This window comes from Macrobrachium rosenbergii, chromosome 12, assembly GCF_040412425.1.
Source record: "Macrobrachium rosenbergii isolate ZJJX-2024 chromosome 12, ASM4041242v1, whole genome shotgun sequence".
NCBI lineage: Eukaryota > Metazoa > Arthropoda > Malacostraca > Decapoda > Palaemonidae > Macrobrachium > Macrobrachium rosenbergii.
The window spans coordinates 100,858,590-100,871,582 of NC_089752.1; the positions used below are offsets into that span (position 1 = coordinate 100,858,590).

The 12,993-nt window shown below is 34.2% G+C and overlaps 1 protein-coding gene across 6 annotated transcripts in view; it reads right to left on the reverse strand.

The window, feature by feature from the left end:
* CdGAPr (GTPase-activating protein CdGAPr) overlaps positions 1-12,993 on the reverse strand; it is an 842,258-nt gene that overhangs the window by 236,139 nt on the left and 593,126 nt on the right. For all 6 annotated transcript variants that reach the window (XM_067112526.1, XM_067112522.1, XM_067112521.1 and 3 more), the window contains one exon: positions 8,295-8,537. In XM_067112526.1, coding sequence (XP_066968627.1) covers positions 8,295-8,537 — 243 coding nt within the window. The remainder of the gene's footprint in view (positions 1-8,294; positions 8,538-12,993) is intronic.

Sequence of the window (12,993 nt, forward strand, 5' to 3'; positions counted from 1 at the left end):
TAAATATATAATAACTATCAACTGCTTGCATCTAGTCAATGACCGCTATCTCGACAACTAGAATAACTGTAATAGACACATCACGCGGCAGAAACCACAGCAGAGGTTGCAAACTAGCTGTCATAGGCAAGGGAAGTTGACCGTAAAGATTTTAACAACTTACTTTGAACACTTTATTCACATTTTCTCTCAACACACTAGATGAGGAATAAGTTGACGAGATAATGAAATCAAAACATTCAATGCAACATAACAGCAAACAAATCGGTAAACCAATGACATAATTAACAAAAATCGTACAACTCTAGCTACAAATAAGCACCAAATAATGTGTGAAATACAGAAAAAAGACTAAGACGTAAACATGTCAAATGTTTAGCCCACACAAAAAAAGTTGGTTTAACAACTCCTGAGGTAAAAACCCTGTTGGATTCAAGGGAAAACAGTACTGTGAACAACTTCTAACGAAAAAGTTATAAAAATCCACTTGAAAGGGTTCATCTGAAAAAAAAAGATAGAAAAAAAAACATTGACAGATGCCGTAAGTGTTGCAACAACAGCATTTGAGTAAAGCTTTACATGTACTCGGAGTCACGATTCCATCAGTCATACTTACAACAGCGATCCGTCTTTAATCCCGATTACATTTTTTTTTGGGGGGAGGGGGGGGAAGGGAGTTGAGAAGAGTTGTCAGTTTATATCGTTGACATCTATTTTTCCGTTTTCCTTTTCGCCAAACACTAAAGAACTCTGTCTAAGATTCCGTCTTTTTCTTGCGTTCCATCTCCCATTAATTTCTTAAGAGGGGACTTTGGATCAATGAATAACTAGTCTAATTAAATTTCAAAAAGCCAATTACATTAAAACATGTAATATATGACAAAATGCTAGTTCAAATATTTAGAAAGCCCTAACAGGAAATACTAAGTAAAATCATGGAAGAGGATGCTAGTATTAAATAACGCTTTTTAATCACTATAAAAAATGATCAAACTATCTTCATTGATACCAAAAGATTTCTATCATGATAAACATAAATGCAAATGATAAACATATATGCAAAACTAGAAAGAAAGTGTCCTCGACATGAAGGATTCTGCTTATATGAATGACAGAAAGGTCCCCTCAAAAACAAATATGACGCGGAAAATTCTTCTTTTTTATCTGCTAAGAATGAGGTTCCACTAGTACTATTAAGTGGTAAAAATTCGAAAAGGCGGGAGACAGTAAAGATATCCTCTTTACTTAACATAACAGTAAGCGATGTTATTGACTAAGTTCTGAATATTCTTCACTCAAAGATGCCTTTTAAAAGAAGTATTATAATTCTCAGACAAATGATCCGCACTGAATACCTAACATTAAATTTTATCACAAAAACACAAGTAATGATGTCCTTCAAGGAGGACATGTCATCAGCCAAAATGAGTTCATTTCCAATAATCCCCCATAACAACGTCCTAGCCAGTTTGCCATTTTACCTTAACTCATCAGGAGAGAGAGAGAGAGAGAGAGAGAGAGAGAGAGAGAGAGAGAGAGAGAGAGAGAGACGGTATGTGTATTCTGATGTATGAGGTACCGGTAAGTCTTCTTACAGCTACTTCTACGCACGCACGCACGCGCAAACACAAACACAGTCCCTATTCATGTAAAACAAAACTGCCTGAGAGAGACAAACATGTCTTGATGCTAAAGACGTGACCACACAAAAGAACAGAATTGGCCAATACATCTGAGTAGTTACACGTTTCGACAACAGATGTTACAGAGGTCTCGCGTGGAGCCACTGCTTAAGAAACCACGCGTGATGCACAAAAGCAAACCTCTTAAGAAAATTACAAGCATCTATTAACCGATTATATCATTCAACGCTGCTGATCACAGCGCTTACATAAGATAGTTTACTTACGATGTTAAACTCCGCACGAATTTTTTTAGGATGAAAAACTTATGTGGAGATTATGATCTTAAGTACACTAACATACGTAAACACAGCGATCGGATATATTGAATATCAGTTGAGCTGATCCCCATAGAGAATATACCATTTAGGCCAAAGGCCAAGCGCTGGGACATATGAGGTCATTCAGCACTAAAAGGAAAAATTGAGAGTGAGAGGTTTAAAAGGTGTAACAGGAGGAAAAATCGCGGTTGCACTATGAAACAATTTTTAGAAGAGAATGGAAAGTAAGATGGAAGAAAGAATTTGAACGGAGGTACAGTCAAAGGAATGAAAAAGGTTGCAGCTAGGGCCTGAAGGGACGCTGCAAAGAACCTTAACAGTACACAGTATGAGGTGTACTGACACCACTGTCACACTATGGGGTATCCCCATAAAAAGGGTGGCTCCAGAGAAAAAAATTGACTAAAGTCAAAGAAAGACACGTTTATCCCATTACTGAATCGAGGTTGAATCTCTGTACAGGAAGTATCCACAATATTAGTTGCTTCATTAACATACACATAAAGACTTCTGCTGTGCGCCGACCCAACTAAAGAGGCTGTAAAACCAAACCCTACATTGAATCATTTTCACTCATCTTGACTAGAGAGGGATACTTTCAGATAATGCACACTTTTCACCAAACAACCATCCTCAATTCATTCCAAATGACCAAACCTGTTCAAAGGACACCAGCTTCCTTACTGTATAATTGTCATATTCCAGTATGTTTGCATCTTACTAATAAAAAGCAAACAATTATTCCTGTTACCACCTTCCACCTACGTGTTATCAGAATACAAAATTCACACTTGACTTCTATAGAGAAGTGTTAGCTCAATACATCAGTGTTTGTGTCCACAGAAACTACATCTCTCTTCCAAACGTGATATCCTGCTACTTCCCTTACATCACTTATTCAGTGTTACTCATCTGTTCTTAGCATTATCTGTCATCCTTGCTCTAAAATGACTGTGGGAATCAATTACACTCACTCTCAAATATTTATGCAAATCAGACACTTTCATTCTACCACCTTCCATTCAATATCCACTGCTTCATCTTATTAGTTTTCTTCACCTTCATCCTATCTCTCCTACCAACTTTTCTTCCAACTTCGCCTGCTTACAAACACTTTTAACCAGCCCCCTACGTAATTTTTCTTTACTATCATCTACTCACAACCTATCTGCAAACACCAGCGTTTCCACAATCCATTCAATTCATCGACCCTTTCTTATCCCCTAGGTTTGCCCTTGCATTTCCAGTCTTTCCTCTGTCTTCTCTAACTACTCTATCCATAAGAAATTATTAAAAAGCTATACAGACATAACCCACCCTTGTCAGAAGACAATTTTCACTCGAAACCATTCATTCTTCATAAAGCTTCTAACTGCTGTCAACAAACTGCCTTCTGTTTCATAGTCACAACCTCCAAATTACATCTCATCTGTAAACACATACACACACACAATATATATATATATATATATATATATATATATATATATATATATATATATATATATATATATATATATATATATATATATGTATATATATATATATATATATATATATATATATATATATATACATGCATATATATCTATATATATGCATAAATTTTAGATATACAGTAGCTTCATTGTCATACTACGATTTCTGTCCGTTTAGCAATACAGATCTTACTGGACGTATTGTACGGAATTATACTACTTTCTTATACAATTTCAAGCTATTTGATTTCAAAATCTTAATTAACATGCACCTTGTATGCTTTGCCTTTTAAATCCCCCACTAAATTCTAACCAAGAGAACCAGTACTGAGTAGTGATCCTATACATTTAGCACTGAATAGTGATCCTATATATTTAAAAGATTCAATCCCACTAATCATTGCTCTATTTTGTGTATACTCTGTCCCCATTACCTCGGTTCTCCTTTGATTTATTTAGTTACTGAGTCCCATCTCACTATATATATATATATATATATATATATTCTATATAAATATATATATATGATGCTAGTTTTGTCATCTCATCTCACTATATATATGATGCATTCTATTAAACTAGTTTTGTCATCCCATCTCACTACATATATGTTGCATTCTATTAAGCTAGTTTTGTCAATCTTGTGGTGTTCTGCTGATTAATACATAATCATCAGTCAAATTTGTATCGTTGCTTTGATCTCAAGCTTCTCTTACACTAAATCTATCTGTATTTATACCACTACAAAATACAGTAGAGGAGAGAGGGAACAAAGCTTTACTTTAGACGTTCCATAGTTTCCATTGCTTTTAACGAAAAGATTTGCAGTGAAGAAAAAAAACTAAAATAAATATATGGGCATACTATGTTTGTTAACAAATAGTTATATATATATAAATTAGTATATATAATATATATATATATATATATATATATATATAAATTATATATATATATATATGTGTGTGTGTGTGTATATATATATATATATATATATATATATATATATATATATATATATATATATATACATATATATATATATATACAGGCACGCATATACTTATATATAGGCACTTGAGTATATATAAATTATAAGGGTCCTTCCATTTTCTGATTCCCAGTTTTGAGTGATAGTACTGGTTTGTCAAACAGCACAGTTCAGAGACAAATTTCATACAAACCACGATAGTATTTTGTTTCCTTTAGTAATTACCCCTTCAAAATTCTCATGAATCGGTCTCAAAATAATTGTTTTACGATTCCAAACCATCTACACAAGTTAAAATAACTTAAAAGTACAGTTACATTTATGCTGCACTAGTAAAGTCAACTTGACATTTCCATATTCTTGAACAAAATCTGGACCTCCAAGTTTTACAACTCTGTACTGACAATGCAATCAGAGCTGCCCGTTGTTAAAAGCTCAATCTTGATAGAGGAAGATCTTTTCCATTTTCTTTTTACAACTTGTAGCTTCGCCTTCCGGAGAGAGAGAGAGAGAGAGAGAGAGAGAGAGAGAGAGAGAGAGAGAGAGAGAGAGAATACTGAAACTCGGGGAATAATTATGCCAATACTCTATTATATTATGCATGTGCACACAATAATAATAATAATAATAATAATAATAATAATAATAATAATAATAATAATAATAATTCCACAGTCATGTCCTTGTTTCTATTCAGAAGGAAATACAGTATATAACTGCTCATATACATGGCACCTGTTGTCAACTTTTGAGACAAATTTTTTGTTTAAACCATACCGACCAATGAACTGTGAAAGCCTCCTAAGGCTCTCAATTTTTGTAACTTTTAATATATTACTACATCGACAAGAATGCCGAAATAATCTCTAATGTGTTTCTGCCTCATGCGATTGTGAGATGTTAGCAAATGACATCATCACAATATAAAGGGGCCATAACATGCAAAAACTCGACAACAGCTTTCACACTATGTCGAAACTTCAACATCATTTAATTTGTAACATACAAACAGGTAATGAAACCGTGAATGAATTAATGGTGTTCAAAACCCTATGCAGATGAAAAGTGACATTTTTAAAAAACACAATTGGCCAGGGAATGGTCAAGGTCTTCTGGGACGAGTGTAGTGGATATTGGTGTTTTACAACTTATGTCAACCTTGACGCCACTGTAAATCTCTGGCATGATGGACGAGGATTAATAAATTACCTCATAAAATATTTGGTACTTACAAATATCATTAATTAAAGAGGCTCCTAAACGTCTGAACATGCACATCATAATACATAAGCAACACGGTATAGAATCCTTCTATGCCCAAGAGAAAACCAAAAACAATGCACATTTTTTGACCAACATAAAAACAAAAAGTTTATCAAATTTAGCTCGATAAAAAAGCAAAATGCTTAGTCATAAAATTTCCAGGGTACAATAAATTAAGAGACCCATGACACAAAAAGAGCAAATAAAACTAACGAGAAAAGTTGTCCGCGTCATAATGGGCATTACAATATGATTTAACGTTGTCTACCCTACAACAAAGCTAAAATCACGTCACCTTTTACTTGTTCATAGAAAACGAAAATACAACCGTACACTAAGCTATTTTATGACACGTCGCGCCACGACAACTTTAAACTGGTTTCGGTTTATCATTTATTATCTTTATTCGTACCAAAGATTAGAAAAGTCACAGATTCAAAATTTATAGCTTATAATACGATTAAATAATACAGCATGCTCACTTCCCACTTGGGTTACGAATGAGAGAATTTTTTTACTTGTGGATTAGTTTGGAAGGATGAGAGAGAGAGAGAGAGAGAGAGAGAGAGAGAGAGAGAGAGAGAGAGAGAGAGAGAGAGAGCATGAGGGCTTAACTCTTTAATGTAACCCCTGCTTTCTTTGTGAGATTTATGGATATAAAAGTTTGAGTATAGCCTATGTCACTCTTAAATTAATTTGCTGACTGTGAACTCTTAATTAAAAAAAAAAAATACTGTAGCACAAATACTAAAAGACAACTTATACGTAAAGAATCATATGATCAAAATTTCATATGATCCTCCTTTTCGTTCATTAAATCCAACCAATACAGTGCCGATCTACAGTACAATGAGTTTTATTAGACATTCCAAGCAGAAAATGCTGTCAAATGTTGAATCCTATTTCATAACTTGAATACTGTAAACTGGCCTTAATTATATTGTTTGTACGGTATAAAAAATAAAATTTTGTGCATTAACTACTGCACATGGCATATTGTATAAGAATCAGTATATTCTTAATTATACCAAACATCAACAGTTTTACAAAGAAAGTGATACACCAGTGAAACAATGATATATAAAAATATATGATGGAAATTATGAATTAGAAAAAAGCTATTTCTTTATAGATAACAACTGGGAAAATATGTTACTAATGAAATATACAACACACATCGAAACAATTCATTAGTTTAATGTCACTCAGTACACCTACAATTAAATAACTTGCACCCATTATTTTCAAATATCAAATACATTCACAATGTCAAATACTACGCACCTTTAGATGTGCGGCACACGCATCTAAATTAAATAAAACTTGTATTTAGGCTGAAGAGCCACACAAGAATATCAATATTTTCTTTCTTAGTTTTCCCTTTTTCAGTTGTTTCATCAAAATGAAACTTCATTTTCATTGTTTAATTTCCTTATTATGCATCACCTAGGGCACCCATCAACTGGAGGACACTATCAACTAACCCATTCCCTGGCTTCCACCACTGAGAATGTACTCTCAACCTAATTTAAGACATCCTTCAGTGATGAAATTTCAACAAATACTGAATATTTTTAACCTAATACATTTAATGTCTTAAAGAAGTGTGATTAGATCCAACTAATGCAATGAGATCTAAAACTAAAACGAAAAATCATAATAATCATTAAGGGTCAACCGTCTAAATTTTCATAACCTATCCCTTGAACAGATCTGTCAGTGGTTTACAACATCCAAATCTTACTCCACTATTCAAAAGTTGAACAAATCGTACAGTACCTAAAAATACTGAGAACTTATATATTTATCAATAAAGGACAATATTTGCATGACTAAGACTGCATGAAAAATCTATTATAAGTGTGAGAAATATTATTTCACTTTCATCCTAAAAATTATTTTGATTCCGTTTTTTGGTCCAGATTTACAATTTTCAAAACAATCGAAAATTGGGTTTTCAATTCTACAGTGTAAGCCTACATACACGAATAGATGATTCAGTTGCGAATGGTTTCTCGATTTGAGTGAAACCATTTCTGAAATGTGTCCAAGAAAAATGATACTGTGAAGAATATGAACACAAAGCCACAAGCACACAATTCTATAGACACAAAGACTCGCATATTTCTCTACATTCTATCGACAGCTTCTTTTCGAGGAAAAAGTTTCCACAGAATGGGTGGCTCCAGGTGAAAAGAAAATGGCAGTCTCTGAAACATCCGGACTTTCATTGCTAAGTGAAGGATGAACTAAGGTATGAGAAGCTCTAGAGCGTCAAAGTTGCTTTATTTTCCCCACAAAGAATTCTCCCAAGAACCACGTCCTCTATCTTGCATGTTCTTTGCATTTCTAGGGCGTTAAGGTCATCTCGTTCAGACTTCCGAATTATGCGGTATTTTGAGATGTCTCTTCTTTTTCATTTTTTTTCAGCACAATAGAACCACATCAAAGTTCTTTAATCGAACTCTCAAACTCAGCTAATCCTCAAGCACTCACAGGGGTAAAAGCAACTCGGCGCCTTCTTCCAAGCTGAATTGCGTTCAGTTTCCCATGAACGCCAACGCACTCTGATCACACAAGGCAAACTTTTTGTACTCACCTCTCTGTCATTTCCGGGGAAGTTTTCCTCAGGTGGCAGCTCAGGCAGGTGTGAGAATTTTCTATCGTAGCAGCATCGATGGAGCTGTCTGTCTAGGAACCTAAAATTATCGTAGGTACGACGGAGTACCCAAGAACGACCCAGTGATGCCACCTGTACCAGATGGGATCGGTTTTCCGAATCTTCACAGGCGTAACCCGTGCCCGCGCTCAGAGGTTTCAGCTCTTCGTGTACTAGTGATATCTGCAAGCAAAAAGAACAAATATTCAATGCTTTCATATTTAAAACAAATAAAAACTAATAAATAAGAAAGGTAAAGACGATAATACAATGAATATAAAACTAATATAATAATGGCAATATAAAAAATAACTATAAATCGAAACCCATGAGGCACACTTCAAAATCACTCCAATTGGATCCGGACCCATAACTAGAGAACAATTTGACTGTACGTTTGACCAAAATCGTTCTCCAAAGTTTATGTCTGGAAGGTGGAGGAGGGGCTAATAATCTGGCCTTTCTTGTCAACCGGGTTTCTTTTGGAAGCAAACATATCCTACGATTCAAAAAGTCTCTCAGTAATTCATTCAGCAGAAACAGGTGTTTGATATTAATTTTTTGTATTTTGTCTTATTTCTCAAAAAATGATAAAGCCACCTGGAATCGAACTGCCACGAAAAATAATAACTTAAGGCTCATGATATTAAAAAAATAAACTGAAATGAAATAATAATAATAATAATAATAATAATAATAATAATAATAATAATAATAATAATAATAAGAAGAAGAAGAAGAAGAAGAAGAAGAAGAAGAAGAAGAAAGAAGAAGAAGAAGAAGAAGAAGAAAATACACCAGTTTCCTGATAAATGAGTAAAACTCCTAGCATGAGTTGTGAACCTCTTCAATAAAAAATCTCAAGGCTCTCCAGTTCGAGGATGAGGTAAGAGAATTATAAGTCGGCTAAAAGCCCAATATCCAAGTTCCGCTCCTCCTACGTGTGACTCTAACAGCATATGATTAAAGATCAATTAACAACTACCATCACTTAATTACAGAACATATCCTGTAATCAAGAGCTGCCCATTAAATGTAATTAACATCCGCCCGAGTTCCAACCACTGAAGCAAGTAGGGAAGAAAAAGTCGCCGAACATTCAACTAATACGAGTCACACGATATATCAGTAAGTGCTGGAATAGCATATATATAGAATAGAGTACAGAGTTTAGGCCAAAGGCCAAGCGCTGAGACCTAAGAGGTTATTCAGCAATGAAAAGGAAATTGACAGAAAGCTTGAAAGGCATAACAGGAGGAAAACCTCGCAGTTGCACTATGCAACGATTGTTAGGACAAGGTGGAAAGTCAGATGAAAGAAAGAGAATATGAACGGAGGTACAGTAAAAGGAATGAAAGAGGTAGCAACTAGGGGCCGAAGGGACGCTGCAAAGACCTTAAGTAATGCCTACAGTGCACCACGTGAGGTGCACTGACGGCACTATCCCCCTACGGGAATTAAATACTAGAGAGCATGATTTAACTATCTTCAACTTGAAATCTTTACAGCTTATAATGAATTACGTTACGACTGTCACACTAAGTGTCCCACGATAACAATGCTATGATAAAATGACATACTACTTCAGCGGCATTAAAATTCTTAAAATAACCTGCATGCGTGCTTTATGGCGAAACTGAAATTCCTCGAACCAATAAATGTTGTGGAGTGAAAGTCGGCCCGAAATAGCACACAGACAACCGACGCGTTTCGCAAGCCCCATTTTATTGCTACTTCAATTGCCAACATGCGAACTAAGGCACAGATCTGGGCGTTTTCGCTCGCAAATTCTGAATGCGATTCCCATCAGCAAAACACAGAAAACGTAGAAGTAAATAAAAAAAAGTGCATACCAGTTACCTTATTTCAAACGATAAAGAATACAAGCGCAAAAAGTGGCAAGAGCTTTGAGGGAGAGGCAAAACGCAGGAGAGAGAGAGAGAGAGAGAGAGAGAGAGAGAGAGAGAGAGAGAGAGAGAGAGAGAGAGAGAGAGAGAGATATTCGGCATTGGTGTAAAAAAAAAAAAATACGAAATGCAAGCGTTAATCTAAATCAACTTGCCGTAACGAAAAAACATCGTTTTTTGTTTTTTTAATATTACAATCGAGCCTTCAACTTAGTAATTCAAACATCATACTGAACAATACAGCAGTACTGGACGTGAATATGTGTTCCTTTCCGTGTAAAACTACCACAAAGTAATCTTTAGTCCTATTACAAATAAATAAATCAAAGCAAAATCGGATCGGGAGCATACCAAAGTTTGCAAAATATATTTTCCACTTGAGAAAAAATAAGGCACAATGTCACTGAAAGACGATGCATGAACGAAAAATATCCTTCGAATATATGTATATCAATTAATAATATATTTTATATATATATATATATATATATAATATAATATATATATATATAAAATATATATAAAATATATAAAAATAAACCAAAATCTGGAAATAACCATTAACTTCCTACATTTCCGGCGTTTTTGTGGGCTCCGTATATTAAATGGAATTCTGTTTTAACAAAATATTTCACAGTCATATATACAGTATATATATATATATATGTATATATATATATATATATATATATATATATATATATATATATATATATATATATATATATATATATATATATATATATATATATATATATATATATATATATATATATATATATATATATATATATATATATACATATATATATATATATATAATGCACATGCGTAAAATCACCGTAACGTGATGGACATATGCAAGTGTACCACAGGGAAAACGCAACAATGAGTACAAATCATGAACTGTTTCCCCTTTAGTTTTAAAAGAAAACTCTAACTGCACACACATATTTACATACATACATACATATATGCATTACATACATACATACATACATATATACAAATTATATATACAAGTATGTATGAAGATGGGAAGGCCCACATAAAAGAAAAAAAAAAAAATTAATTATTTCGGGTGGTACCACCAAGGATATGGGATATCGGTAGGTTTCAGCTTGGCCCACAGGATAAGAAATGATTTCCTACTTTGAAAAGTGATCCAAAAAGATATGGTCGGTCTTATCTGGTTTCCATGACCCTTGTGACCGATTTCTATAGACTCTCTAATTAATTAAGGCAGCTTCGAGTATCTAACCTTTCAAACTCTAATATTCGCGATGTGTCCCTGTGGCTGGCGCTACTGACACGATTAAAAACAGTGCAATTTTGATGAGCGTATCTTATCGATCGCTGAGTTCGACTTTTCTCTATAAAATTATTATAATCTTTATTTTTAGTGAGACAGACAGATGTAAGATTCATTGTACCCCTTAAAAGGCAAACGTTGGTGAGCGAAGAGCCTTCATTTTTGAGTAGCTGACAGTAAAACGATCGTTTCTCTCCAAATTTTCATCCCTCTTCTTGATACTAATTCAATTAAGAGATTTTTCTTTTATTGTTCTATATTTCCTTGGGCGTCTCTTCAGGGGAACAAAAACCAAATGTCTGTTTCACTTTACAAAATGCTTATTCAATGCCGTGGTCCGGTTATCTGAGGAAAGGCTTTTGCTCACGAATTGTTTTAATTTCCGTTTCCTTTTATTCAGGGTAATAAATCCTACCTAACTTAGCTATCTTGAAAACTACAGATATCACCTTGTAGTTTGTAATAATATCTCTGCCATTAGTACGCACTGAATCTCTCCAGATCGGATTCCGAAAAGTCAATATGTCATCCACACACTTCATTCAAACTTTATCTTGAGCTTAATCGGGCTTATTTTTACTATTTCAAACTACTCCATTTATGTATTTGGTAGAATTGGGCCAAGTGAAATTATCACACTACAACCAAATAAATCAAATAAATATATTACTGGAAACTTACAGTTCCACTAGTTTTAATGTTTTTCTTTTTATGACTAAGCGGGAAGTGGTCAGAATATATTGCCAATGTGTTGGATAAAAACGATAATACAATCTTTTCAGTACTTTGTTATCTATCAGCGTAAAATTTACACTGTAAGGGTAAAATATTTGCATTACTGAATTTCATACAGAAGTCCTCGTAATGTTTTGTGGAGCAAGAAAGCCAATCCCCCCCCCCGACCAAAAGAAAGCAGACTTGCTGGCATTTTAGAGATTTTATATATACAAAAAACCAGCACTTGAAACGAAAGGCCTTGGTTTAACATTTCCTCTTTGTATTTTTGGAAGGCCATAAAAATACATGAAAATACATACTGAAAGAGTATTCTCTTAGTTTGTCGCCTGCGTATGGCTATGGAGCACGTGTGCTTTGCCTATGATAATTTTGTTACAATGATATTTATTTTTCATAAGGAACTGATGGGACTCAAAAACTTACGTGGGACTGGATATTTCTCATAAAAGATCAGCTACAACATTAAAACAAGTAAAAAACGCGCGAAAATAGATCTATCTTTCGGTGGCCTCGGTATAATGCTGTATGAGACGCGGCCCATGAAACTTTAACCACGGCCCGGTGGTGGTCTATCCTGGATCGTTGCCAGAAGCACAGTTATGGCTAACTTTAACCTTAAATAAAATAAAAACTACTAAGGTTAGAGGGCTACAATTTGGTATGTTTGATGATTGGAGGGTTG